The sequence below is a fragment of the Pelophylax lessonae genome (assembly GCF_965119305.1).
Source record: "Pelophylax lessonae genome assembly, chromosome: 5".
NCBI classification, from domain to species: Eukaryota; Metazoa; Chordata; class Amphibia; order Anura; family Ranidae; genus Pelophylax; species Pelophylax lessonae.
The window spans coordinates 381,941,988-381,956,011 of record NC_138772.1 but is presented as its reverse complement, the minus strand read 5'-3'; the positions used below and the strand labels follow the sequence as shown (position 1 = coordinate 381,956,011).

The following is a 14,024-nucleotide window of genomic DNA, read 5'->3' as shown; positions in this document are numbered from 1 at the left end:
GGAGTGTTGGGCAGTGGGTACAGTACACTCTGTGGACCTGACAGTCACTGGCACTCAGGCAACTGCAATTAAAAAATATATATATTTTTTTTACTTGGCAAGCTGCTGTGCCACCTTATATATCAGTGGTGGGTGGGCAGTGGCACAGTACACTCTGTGGACCTGACAGCAGTCACTGGCACCCAGGCAACTGCAATTTTAAAAAATATATATTTTATTTTACTTTGCAAGCTGCTGTGCCACCTTATATATCAGTGGTGGGTGGGCAGTGGCACAGTACACTCTCTGTGGACCTGACAGCAGTCACTGGCACCCAGGCAACTGCAATTTAAAAAAATATATATTTTATTTTACTTTGCAAGCTGCTGTGCCACCTTATATATCAGTGGTGGGTGGGCAGTGGCACAGTACACTCTCTGTGGACCTGACAGCAGTCACTGGCACCCAGGCAACTGCAATTTTAAAAAATATATATTTTATTTTACTTTGCAAGCTGCTGTGCCACCTTATATATCAGTGGTGGGTGGGCAGTGGCACAGTACACTCTCTGTGGACCTGACAGCAGTCACTGGCACCCAGGCAACTGCAATTTTAAAAAATATATATTTTATTTTACTTTGCAAGCTGCTGTGCCACCTTATATATCAGTGGTGGGTGGGCAGTGGCACAGTACACTCTCTGTGGACCTGACAGCAGTCACTGGCACCCAGGCAACTGCAATTAAAAAATATATATATTTTTTTTACTTTGCAAGCTGCTGTGCCACCTTATATATCAGTGGTGGGTGGGCACACAGTGGCACTGCAGTGGGCACAGTACACTCTGTGGACCTGACAGTAACTGGCAGCCCAGGCAACTGCAATAATAAAAAATATTTTTTTTTTCAATTTATTGCAACAAGATGCTGTGCCACCGTATATATATCAGTGGTGGGCAGTGCACTGCAGTGGGTACAGTGCACTCTGTGGACCTGACACAGCACTCACTGCAATTATGACAGAGGAAAAAAAAAATATTTTTTAAAATGCAAGGTACTGTGCCTGTGCCACCCGAAATGAGTGTGGTGTGCACACAGTACAGTCTGTGGTAGGTCTGTGGCCTCTCACACACAGCGGGCAGGCAACTGCAGTGTACAATAGATATATATAGATATATATATAAAGAAAAAACTCTATTACCTTACCAGCCCTTAAAAGGGCTTTTGGGGACACTATATATATATATATATGTATATATATAAATAAAAAAAATCCTCAATTACCAGCCCTTAAAAGGGCTTTTGGGGACACTAGATAGATATAGATATATATATATAAGAAGAAACAACTCAATTACCAGCCCTTAAAAGGGCTTTTGGGGACACTAGGTATATATATATATATATATATATATATATATATATATATATAAAAAAAAACACAAATACCAGCCCTTAGAAGGGCTTTTTGGGGTGCTGATATTACAGCAGTAGTGGACCAAGAACACTGCAAGACCAGGAACACTGACTAACTGTCCCTAGCTTAACAGCAGCAGCAGCAGCAGCAGCAGCTCTCTCCCTACTCTCACTACACACACTGCTTCAGAATGATCTAAGATGGATGCTGCCCTTGCTTATTTATAGGAGGTGGGAGGGTGTGGGAGGGAGGTATGCTGATTGGCTGGAAATGTGTCTGCTGACTGTAAAGTTCAGGGTCAAAGTTTGCCTCAATGATGTCTTATGGGGGGCGGACCGAACATCGCATATGTTCGCCGGCAGCGGCGAACGCGAACATGCTAAGTTCGCCGGGAACTGTTCGCCGGCGAACAGTTCTATACATCTCTATTTGCCACTGGATAGTTGGTTTACATAATGTGGGATATTCCTATTCAAATGTGCATATCTATTTTGCCTGTGTGTAGCTGTAATAGTTTTTAGGTTGTCCAATTGTTTGAGAATGAAGGATCTTGTTTTTAATGAAGAAAATTTAAAGAAAATCTGATTTGAAAGCAATTCCATCACCCTGCACACACCCATTAATGCAAATAAGCGTCCAAGTGTGCACGTGTGTGTAAACGGCGATTGTGCCACACAAGTAATTTATCAGTTGCTTAGACCAACTCCTGCATTGCCCAAAAAAATCATGTAACAGGCTTTTATTTCACAAATAAAAGGAGAGCAAAACCATACCATGATGAAGCTTGGATTATTCCTGTTTCTCCAGCTGAAGGAGGGAATGCTGATTTCTTGAACATCTTCATGGAAAACTGTACAAGCACTGTGAGTGTGACCACTTAAGATCAACCTTGGCTGAAGTAACTGCAGCAGCTACATTAGAAGAGGGAAAATGGTGTAAGCACAAGGACATTAAGAAGCGTTGCAGGTTTTTTTCCTACAGAATCTGCCATTTACAATTTCCTCTGTGTTATTTAGTGCCTATACAGCTCAATAATAAAGTGTTAAAGTGAAACACTGAAAATTACACCACATCCTCATATTCCACCAATAATAAAAAAAAAAAGTTGCAAGCACATACACATATATATATATATATATATATATATATATATATATATATATATATATATATATATATATATTTACTTACATTGATTTGCGCAAGTATTCAACCTCTTGGGGTTTTTTTTTCACTTTTGGTAGTGACCACCCGGAATTAAAAAATGATTTCATTAAGATGTATTAAATGTGATTTGCACAATACAGTACGCATATCAATATTGACCTGCAAAATTATATCTGTGACACAAAAGTTAATTATACAAAAACTCAAATTTTTTCCTTACCTGTAAATCCGTTTCTTGGAGTACATCACGGGACACAAAGCAGGCTAAATAATAACCACCTGCGTTTTGCGTCACCTTCAGGTGAATGGACACTAGCAATTAAAATGTAAGGTAAACCAGATTTCTACCACCAAAAGGCCAGTGCAGACCTATGCTCATGCACATTGCACAGGTGCTAATATCTATAAACGAAAGACCAATGTCACTTCTGCATTACCAGTTCATCGCACACATATATGTGAGCATGCACACATGCACATACCAATTAGCACTTGGCGCCCAGTGGCCTATTTAAACTGCTCTATTACTGTGAGCAGTTGCTGAATGGTCTTCAGCTTGTTCCTGTGGCCTGATCTGTTTCTGCTTACCCGTGTATGACCCGGCTTGCTTTTGGACTTTGCCCCCTCTTGTGCTCCAGCTCTGTTACCTACTACTCCAACCTTGGCTTGCTTACTGGATCTGATCTGCCTGCTGACTTTGTACCACATTGCCCAGCTGGTAACAACCTTGGCCTATCTTCTGGACTTGCTTGCCTGCTGAGTTAGTACTTCACTGCCCGGTTGCCGCTGACTGCTGCTTATCTATCGGTTATACTCCCGTCCCACGCTCTGGTGCCAAGCTGCTACTGCATCCAGTTCTGAGGACTGCGACTACCAGCTCTACCCACCTACAGAGTGGACATCACCAGCTAGCTGCTACGGCACTTGTGCCACTCCTTGCCTTTACTCTGTTCCCACCTTCAGGAGTGTTAGGTGGGAGGTGCAAGAGAGGCCCCCCCACAACATTCCATTCTTCACCAGGTACGTGATACAAAGACAGGAAGTCCTCCTCTTTATAACCCCACTCCCTAGGGAAGCCTCAGTTTTGTAGCAAGAAATTAACCCCCAAAAGAGGGGAAGGCCCGGGGTCCCTTAATGTACTCCAAAAAACGGATTTTACAGGTAAGGACAAAAATTCAGATTTTTTTTTCGACATCACGGGACACAGAGAAGGCTTGATAAATCATGACCATCTGGGATATCCCAAAGCACTGCTTCTAAGAGGAGGGAATCGCAGCCACCGCCGCTAGGCCCAAAGTTACACCACAGCTCTCAAGACACTGCACCAAACATCCTCTGCGGCAGTTACATCCACCTTATAATACTTGAAAAGGCTTGAACAGATGACCAGGTAGCAGCCTTGCAAACCTATTCCACCAAGGCCTGATGATGAATCTCCTACACCCAGCATTTTCACGTACTCCTATTTTTTTTTTTAATTCAGCCGTCTCCCTATATAGCCAAATATTTTCCTCGGGAGTCCTCCACTGTATACATCGTTTCCTCCGTGGACCTTATCCAATCCACCCTTATGGCCCAGTCCCTCATACTCGGGGCGTCTAGCGAACGCCAAAATACCGGTATCAAGCTTTTAGCTGCATTCAGTAAATGAGGCACAAGCGTATTCTTATAAACCGTCGCCTTTTTCTCTGTGTTGTGAAACAGGCACCTCCAAGGTTCCACTTGGATACCGTCTCCTGTAATCTGGCAGGTTGACCTAATAATCCCTTTCCAAAAAACTTGTATATTTGGACACTCCCACCACAGATGCACAAAGGTCCCAGAGCCCCAAATCCCCGCCAACAAGATGGGGATTTCTCTGCACCAAACCTCTGAGCCCTCTGGCAAGAAGATACCATCTGGCAAGAAGCTTGTAACACATCTCTGTTGTCCTTAAATCAACTGATGAGCAACAAGCTAATCTCAAATCCCTCTCTTTCTTCCTTCCTCATCCCGAAGGGGTCCTACTTCCTGTTCCCATTTAGGTAAGGTGGGTAAGAAAGGTCTATTTCCCCAAGTAAAATCTTATATATTTTTGATATGCTATGCTTAATACATTCAGGCGTACCAAACAATCTCTCCATTGGTCTCATGTTATCCCTTCTCCGCAGAGGCTGTGGGAGAGAGTGTACAAAGTGTTGCAACTGTGTATATCTCCATTTATCAAGTGACATATTCCCCCATTTCTGTGTTAACTCAAAAAAAGTGCATATTCTATTTCCTATCATTGCATCTTAACTGTATCACCTCATTTTTTGCCCATCTGACAAAATATAAACAATCCTCTTTCCCTGTTTTAAAATAATTTGTGTCTATTAAAGAGACCAAAGTTGCAATATATTCCCAGTGAAGAAATCTATAAACTATCCCAAATTCTTTTTTTTTTTTTAATTCTTTTTATTTCAATATGTGCATAAAAATGAACATTCCAAACGTCCTTTCAACAAAGGGACAAAACAATATAAAATAAAAAAATGATACAATATCCAAATAATTATCTGTTTACTTAGTATTCATAATCTCTTTATGCGAAGGTATATCCATTTAGCTTAATTGATCGCCGTTGTCCTGTTGTGCCCCAACCCCTTGCTCCATCGCAATCATAGATTTATTTCCTCATCATACTATGTGCATCCCTCTATATACTCTTGGTTATCTCCTTATATTCAACCATTGGTTAATGTTGATTGACACCAATTATCCCAAATTTTATTATATTTCGTTGAGCATCCTCTATGCATATACAATACTTTTTCAAATGGTAAAATCTGATTTACCACTCTTATCCAGTTCTTAACAGCAGGGGGCTTCCACTTAACTGTGATTGTTTTCCTTGCCATAAACAGCGTTTCTCTAAGCATTATCTTGTGATATCTAGACCATGTTATTTCATCTAATATACCCAGCAAACAGGTTTCTGGGGTCAAAGGTACAGGCATATTCAGGACAGAGGATAATATTTGAATTATTTCCTGCCAGAATCTTGATATCACTGGACAAAACCACATAATATGTATGAAGTCTGCCCGCTTAGCACTGCATCTCAAACATTTAGGAGATGCAATGCTTTGCATTGCATAAAGTCTACTTGGAGAGATATGATTGATGTAGCATATATAATTGTATTAACCTACTGTTTGCTGCTGGCGATACAGATTAAAATTGGATGAACAGGCTTCTTTCCAATCTTCGTCAGTTAAATTGGGAATTATTTCCTGCCATTTTGTTCTTATTGCCAAGGGATTCATTCCTGAATTAACCCTGGTTAAATGTGCATATATTTTAGAGATTAATCCTTTAGGGCCCTGGGACCTAAGGATACCAATCATTGGATATCTAGAGATCCCAGGTCCCAAAACTCCAAATTGCGCTTGTAACGCATGTAGCAACTGTAGGTATCTATATAATGAGGTATGTGGTATATCATATTTCATTTGTATATCTGAAAAAGAGTACATATGTGTTATGTCATATACGTCTGCAAGGACGGATATCCCTTTTTGTTCCCAGAACTGATACTCTACCAATTGTTTCAGTTGATTAAACATTGGGTTTCGCCATAGTGGGAGATCCATGTTTATTTGTGTGTTTCCCTCTCTCCATATTGTACGAGCTAATGTTAACATTGGTATTTGCTTATATTTTAATTTATTCAAAGGTGCTTCTAGGGCTATAAGTAAATTATCGATTTGTAAAACATGAGCCAGGTGTGATTCTACCATCTGTAGTGTTACTGGTACTATCCATCCTGTGAGATGTTTAAGTTGTCCAGCGAGATAGTATCTGTATATATTAGGAAGTGCCATACCTGCTTCTGTTTTAGCTCTCTGAAGTGTGGTTAACCTTATTCTATTTCTACCCTTTCCCCAAATAAATGTGGTAAATAGGGCATCTATTTTTTTAAAAATAGTTTTAGGGACTATAACCGACATATGTGAAAAAATGTATAAACATTTCGGTAATAGGACCATCTTGATTAAATTTATTCTCCCTGCAACTGAAAGTGGTAATTTAGCCCAAGTAGCTAATTTCGTTTTAATTGTTGTCATGAGTGGATTAAGGTTAGCCTGTAAAGCTGCTTGTGGTAATCTTGTAATATTTATTCCCAGGTATTTGAAAGAGGACACTACCTTTAATAAACTTGAATCCTTGCTTAGTGTGAGTAGTTGTGGTTGCAATGGCATAAGGGAGGATTTTTGCCAATTAATTTTAAGGCCTGAATAAGAACCAAATAGTTCTATTATATGCATAGCTGCTTCCAATGATCCGTGTGCATCATTTAAATATAAAACAAGATCATCAGCATATAATCCCACTATATCTATCCTTTCTGCCAATGTAATGCCCCGTACAGAAGGGGTTTGCCGAAGTCGAAGTGCCAAAGATTCAATAGCTACTTAAAATAAGAGTGGTGATAGAGGGCATCCCTGCCGGGTGCCTCTATATAATTGTATGGCCTTGGTTAAAAAGCCATTTACCAACAGCTGAGAAGTTGGATTTAGATACATTATTTCCACCCAAGTACAGAATTTCTCCCCAAATCCAAATGCCCTGAGCACTGCCTGCAAAAAGGGTAATTCAATAGAATCAAAAGCCTTTGCTGTATCAAGAGAGGCCAGGACACTTGAGTCTGGTAGTTGATCTCTAAGCTGAGCTATAAGTTGTGTTCTTCGAAGATTTATAGATGTGGATTTTCCTGGCATAAATCCAGTTTGATCTGGATGTACTGTATAATATTAAGTATTACATTGTTTAATCTATGGGCCAAAATTTTTGCAAGAATTTTGTAGTCTGTATTTTTTTTTTTTAATGAATCTTTATTTAGTGTACAAGAGAACAGACAAGAATGAGACAGCAACAACAAAACAACAAAGTAGGGGAGGCAGCTTAATATCGCCGCTTCCCAGATGGCATAAAAGTGCAATACGGTGCATAACATCATAAGAATAAAACAGTAACGTGCGGCAGCACACCATAGTGCAAATCAATAGTCAGCAGAACATATTAGAGGGCGGTCTGCCGGGTGGCATTCGCCGTGGTCAGCAACAGACGTCTGTGGGTCCCAGAGGGCGCAACTGCAAGCCCGAGGGAGCCCCAAGCGGGAGCACGCCGCCGGGGGAGGGGGGCATCCGCCTCCATCATACCGCCCCCAGTGCGACGACCCCAGCCGGCTCCCCCCCAGGCAATTCAAACCCCCCACAGCTACCGGCGGGGCTACAATAGGCGACCGGGAGGTACCACACAGAGGGACTGCGTCGACCCAGGGCCAACCCCGCAAGCGGGGGGGGCCAAAGGGGAGAAAGACGTTTTGTAGCCAACACCGGCAGACCCTCCAAAACATCAACCATTAACGCCCACTCAAGGTGAATGAAACAGCATATAGGAAAGAAGGAAAGATGGAGAAACAAGAGAGAAGTCTAGAAACAGGGACATCGGAAAGGAGACCAGAGGGAAGGGTAGGCAGAGGGGAAAGGGAGGATATCCCTGGAAGAAGAGGGAGGAAGGGAGAGAGAAGAGCATACCTGCCAGAATCCGGAGCACTGCCAACGCCACGCTACTGCGGGATCCTCCAGTCTACTTGAGGGCCAAGGACCACTAATGGGGGGGTTTTAAGGGCCGGGTCTGGGAAGGGCAGCTAGGGAAGGGTCGGCCAACACCAGCAGGGCGTGGTCTAAGCTCGAGGGCATCGCGGACAGACCACCAGAGTGGTCGGTCCACGGCTGCCACCGTAGGTCATTGCACTCCCGCGTCCCACGACATCTAGCGACCCAGTCCTCCGCATCTCGTATAGTATCCACCATCCGCTGCCACTCTGCCCTGCCCGGGACCTGCCGCCGCTTCCAATAAATCGGGATCAGTCTCCTCGCGGCATTGAGGAGATGAGGCAGCAAGCTACGTCTATAGCGGCTGAGCGGCATGCAGGGCACGTGCAGGAGAAAATGGAGGGGGCTGAATGGCACATCCAGATCCAGGACAGACTTGATCTGGTCCCAGACGTCGCGCCAAAAAGGGGCGATCACCGGGCACTCCCACCACAAGTGCAGCAGGGTACCGGTACCGCCACAGTTTCGCCAACATGCGGAGGAGGCCGAGGGGTAGATGCGTGCCAAGTCCGCCGGTACACGGTACCAGCGCGTCAGGAGCTTATAATTTGTTTCTTGCATCTTTGAGTCCGCCGAACTCGAGTGGGTCAGTTGGTAGAGGCCAGAAAGTTGAGCAGCCGTAAACCGCATTCCCAGGTCCCGCTCCCAAAGCCTAACACATATAGGTGCGGAATCAGAGGATGCAGCTCCCAACAGTTGGTACAACTCGGAAACCATGTGGGGGATAGGGTCTTCCTGAATGAACAAACGCTCGAAGGGTGTAAGAGATGCCGGAGGGCAAATCCTCGGGCCATGAACAGCGAAGAAATGATGTAGTTGCCTGTACCTCCAAAAATTCATAGGGGACCCGCCGTGACGCGCTTTCAGAGAGTCATAGGACAGAAGTTTACCATCTTCCATTAGTTTCCCGCAACTGGCGTTGCCATCATCCACCCATGGGTCAAAAAAGGCCATCTGTTCCCCCGGAGGGAACCAGAGGTAGCCCCCCAAGGGGGCCAGCGGGGACACAGGGGGCGCCAGGTCCAGGAGCTTATTCACACGGTCCCACACTTTCAGCGCATGGACCGTGAGGGGGGAGACGTTGTCTGACAGCCCCCGGTATTCCCGAGAAAGCCAGGGGGCGTAGGCAAGGTTCCTACCCGCCATTAACTTTTCAAGAGGGACCCATAGCTTGGATCGAGTGTGGAAGCGCCAGTTGAGGATGCGCTGAAGGACAATAGCGCGCTAATAACGTCTCACATCCGGAAGGCCAAGGCCTCCCAGAAGGTTAGGGCGTTTTAGGGTGGCCAGGGCAATGCGGGGGCGTCTACCATTCCGGACGAAACCCGTAATCAGGCCGTCCAAAAGGCGGAAGAAGCCGCGAGGCAGAGGTATAGGCAACATCTGGAGATAGAACAGCACCCTGGGGAGGACGTTCATCTTAATAATATTCACACGGCCTAACCAGGTAAAGGCCGTTTTAGTCCAATGCAGGAGGTCTTGTTTAATGTCAGCCAAGAGGCGGGGGTAGTTAGTCTTGTACAGTGTGTCAAAGCGGTCAGTAAGTTGTATGCCCAGGTACGTCAGGGAAGAGTCAGTCCACCTAAAAGGGAAGGCAGCCCGCAGGGAAGCAGATAGGGGTGGGGGCACACAGACGGGGAGAATCTCGGATTTGCCAAGGTTGATCTTAAAATTAGAGACCAGGCTGAACCGTTCGAGTTCCCGCATCAGGACCGGCAACGAGAGCAGGGGATCAGTAAGGTGGAACAGGATGTCGTCGGCGTAAGCCGAGAGCTTATGCTCCATAGTCCCAACACGCACGCCTCTGATGTCTCCATTCGCCCTGACCTTGGCCAGGAAGGGCTCCAGGACCAGGGCGAAAAGAAGGGGCGAGAGAGGGCACCCCTGTCTGGTCCCGTTCCGGGACCGGAACCCGGCGGAGAGACAGCCATTAACTCGGACCCTAGCACTCGGGTCTCTGTACAGCGCCAAGATCCACGCCAGCATACGCGGCCCTAGGCCCAACGACTCCAGGACCTCCCTCAAATAAGTCCAGTCCACCCGATCGAACGCCTTTTCGGCGTCGGTCGAGAGGATCAGGTAGGGCGGGGAGTCAGATCGGGTGGTAGCCCAGTGGATTAGCTGTATCGCCCGGATGGCATTGTCTCTAGCCTCACGACCGGCAATAAACCCGGTCTGGTCCAGGTGAATAATCTGGGGCATAAGATGTTGAGGCGGTTTGCCAGGAGCTTAGCGAAAATTTTGACATCCACATTGAGCAATGAGATGGGGCCGTAGCTCTGTGGGGCCGTGGGATCCTTGCCAGCCTTCGGGATCACCGTTATGTGGGCCAGTAAGGCTTCCGAGGGTATCTCCCCATCCGCGGCCAGCGAATTGAAGTAGGCACACATGTGCTTTAGCAGGAGAGGGAGGAACGTTTTGTATTGTAGTCTGTATTTAATAATGATATGGGTCGGTATGAAGCACAATCTGTTCAATTTTTATCTGGTTTTGGAATTAGTATTACTGTAGCTAAATACATGGATTCAGGAAGTCTTTTTACCCTGAAAGCTGCATCAAATACTTGAACTAGCACTGGGGCAAGAATATCCACGTATTTACTATATACTTCTAACGGAAGTCCGTCTGGTCCTGAAGCCTTTCCTATTGCTAGACTTGTTATTGCTCTTCTTACTTCTTCCTCGCTTGGATTTTCCTCTAATGATTTAACCTGCTCGGTCGTTAAGGCTGGAAAGTGTATTTCACTCAGATAAGTTGAAATTTCATCTGCATTATACGTAAGAGAGGTGGCATACATATCAGTATAAAACGAGTGAAAGCATGACATAATACCAGCCACATCCCTTACGTATTCCCCGTCAGGGCGCGGTATATTAGTTATAACTAAACTTGTACTTTGTTGCTTAGCCATATGTGCTAAAAGACGACTTGACGTATTCCCTTGTTCAAATTACTTCTGTTTGTATTTAGCTATTGCTGCTATATGTGTAGTATATTTTCTTACTGTCATTTCCCGTTTTTCCCTATTTATTTCAGTTGGTGTTTTCAAAAACAAAGCTCCTGTATATCTACATTGCTCTTCTAGATCTTCCGTTTCCTGCCTGGTGCCTCTTTTAATATATGATATTGTTGATCTAAGTGCCCCCCGTAGATATGCTTTCAAGGTATCCAAAAGGTCAAATCTCTTTGGGATCCATGTATTTCTAAAAATATCTGCAATTGTTCAGGTATACGATCGTGCGTTCCAATCTGTGATAACCAATATGGCTGAAATTTCCAGTTTTGCTTCATTCCCTCAATTCCTATTGCTATATTTACCAGGAGTGGTGAGTGATCAGACACTCCTCTAATCAAATATTCAACAGAGACAACCCTAGAAATAATTTTATCATTTCCCAGCGCCAGATCTATTCTCGACAGACATCCCCTTCCTGGGATGGCCCAGGAATAAGCCCTGGTCTGGGGATTAAGCATTCGCCACAAATCTCTCCATCCAAATTCTTCCCCTAACTCACGAAACATAAGTGGTTTTCGAGTTCTTTTTAGGGGGGGGGGGTCCATGCCTGTCCACCAGCGGGTCCCACAGAAGATTAAAGTCTCCCAGGCATAGCACTAATACCTCTGGGTATAAACTTGCAAATAGCATAGCTTCTTTAATTACACTTAATGTAGCAGGTGGTGGATTATATATACCTAAAATAACAAATGGTATATCATACACTTGAGCTCGTACAAATACATATTGCTCTTCAGGGTCTACCTTTTTTTGAAAGCACTTCCATGGTACCGACCTATGGACAAGCAATGAAACCCCCCTTGCATATGTTGAATAGCTCGAGTGTATTGACCATTGGATCCAGGGTTTGCACAATTGGTTTGTTGTATCTGGGATCATATGTGTCTCTTGCAGGCATATAATTTGTGCTTTAGTTTGTAATATATTTGTAATTACCTGGGATCTCTTCTGGGGGGTCCCTAGACCCCTAACATTCCATGATAGGAACCCACATTTTGTAGTCATCTTAGAGGTTTTTTTCTATATATAGCTGTAGGTTCACTTCCCAAAAGGGATCCCATATATCTAACCGTCTATCTATGACATTTATCATGATAATACCCCATAGCAATGTACTCCTTATATTTTATACCAATATAATTATTGATGTCAGTTGGGCACACTAGGACACAGCGATCTTCAAAAGTAACAAGAAAAAATATGAAAAAGAAAAAAAAAGAGAAAAAAAAAATCACAAACAAAATTACCAAAAAAAAAATTTTTTTTTTTAAAAAGAAAAATCATCATGCACATATAGCAAAATTTTGACCAATAGGTCTTACTCCAAAAAAAAAACCAATGGGACATTGCCCGAGCATACAATCATTTGCATGCAAGGACAATATAGCTGCGGCCTCCACTCAAGCTCCCACCTTACTCGCAGAAAAATTTCATGTTTTCCTCCAAGAAAATAGAAAAGGAATTTTGCTAAGCCATCCAAAAAAAATGGCTCAAAGAATTACCAGTGGTGGGAGGAGGGAGGGGAAGAGGAACCCCGAAAAAAAAAAACGCACAAAAAAAAAAAAACGCACACAAAAAAAAAAATAATATAAACAAAAAAAAAAAAAAAAACCCCCATAGTTCCTTGACTCCCAGTCCCTTCACTCCCCCCGCCTCGTCATTCCATCATCCACATGCTTCTTTTTTTTTTTTTTCTTTTTTCTTGTATCCTTCGCCAGGAAAAAAGAAAAAGTCTTCATTACAAGGAAAAACAAAAGGAAAATGGCAAGATTCTTCTTTCCGTTCACTTCATAGTTCCTTTCGAACAAAGCCATTCTTGTACACTTTCCGGAGTATTGAAGAAATATATTTTCCCATCTTCCTCCACCCTCATCCTCGCAGGGTATGCTATGGAATAGATAATGTGTCGTTCTCTTAATTTTTTTTTTAACTTCAAAAAAGGTAGCTGTCAATTTTTGTAGATCTATTAAAAAATCAGGGAAAAAAAAACACTTGTGCGTTTTCATATTGAATGGTGCCCTTTTGTCTTGCTTTCCGTAGTATAGATCCCGATCTTTACAATTCAAAAATCGTGCAAGTAAAGGTCTTCCAGGGGCTCCAGGGGCTGATGGTTTTGCAGGAATTCTATGGGCTTTTTCTACTGCAAATGCTGTGGAGAAAGTAGTATCAGGAAATAGGGTTTTAATCCATGTCTCCATAAAATCTCCAGGATTCTTCCCCTCAGCCCTCTCTCCGGTAAGCCCACAAATCTGAGATTATTGCGTCTTAGTCGGTTTTCTAAGTCATCAACTTTTTGATTAAGGTATGTTACTTGCTTTTCAGCTGCTAATATACGATTTGGAGTGTAATTATCCTCCAATGAGGATATCCTTTTTTCAGCCTCTACCATCCCCTCTCTGACAGCCTGCAGATCATGGTGTATTAAACCAATATCCATTCTAATTTCCTCCATTTTACTAGTCAACATAGTATTACTTGCAGTTATAGCAGCCATAAGTTGAGAATGTACCTGTTCAAGTGAGAGTTTTGCTGTTTTCTTCGCCGGCATGTTGCTCTGTATATTGGTGCTGCTTCCTCCACTCCGTGTGTTTGGTGGGCTCCGACCTACTTCCTGCTTCTCGGTCCGCACAAACTCCTTCAAACGTTCTGTTGCCGTAGCAGGACGTTCCTTACTTGTCTCCTTACTCATATTGCCCGGTATGTATCGCAAGCTGCCGCAATACTCGCATGGAGGTCCGGATCAAGGTGGGTATCAAGGTGCACCGCATGGAGCTCGAGTGGAGGCCTGCAGAGCTTCGATCACAT

At 43.8% G+C, this 14,024-nt stretch overlaps 1 protein-coding gene across 1 annotated transcript in view; it reads right to left on the bottom strand.

Moving 5' to 3' along the window:
• MPPE1 (metallophosphoesterase 1) overlaps nt 1-14,024 on the bottom strand; it is a 176,819-nt gene that overhangs the window by 50,531 nt on the left and 112,264 nt on the right. Inside the window, exon 8 of the mRNA XM_082257845.1 lies at nt 2,168-2,305. Coding sequence (XP_082113971.1) covers nt 2,168-2,305 — 138 coding nt within the window. The remainder of the gene's footprint in view (nt 1-2,167; nt 2,306-14,024) is intronic.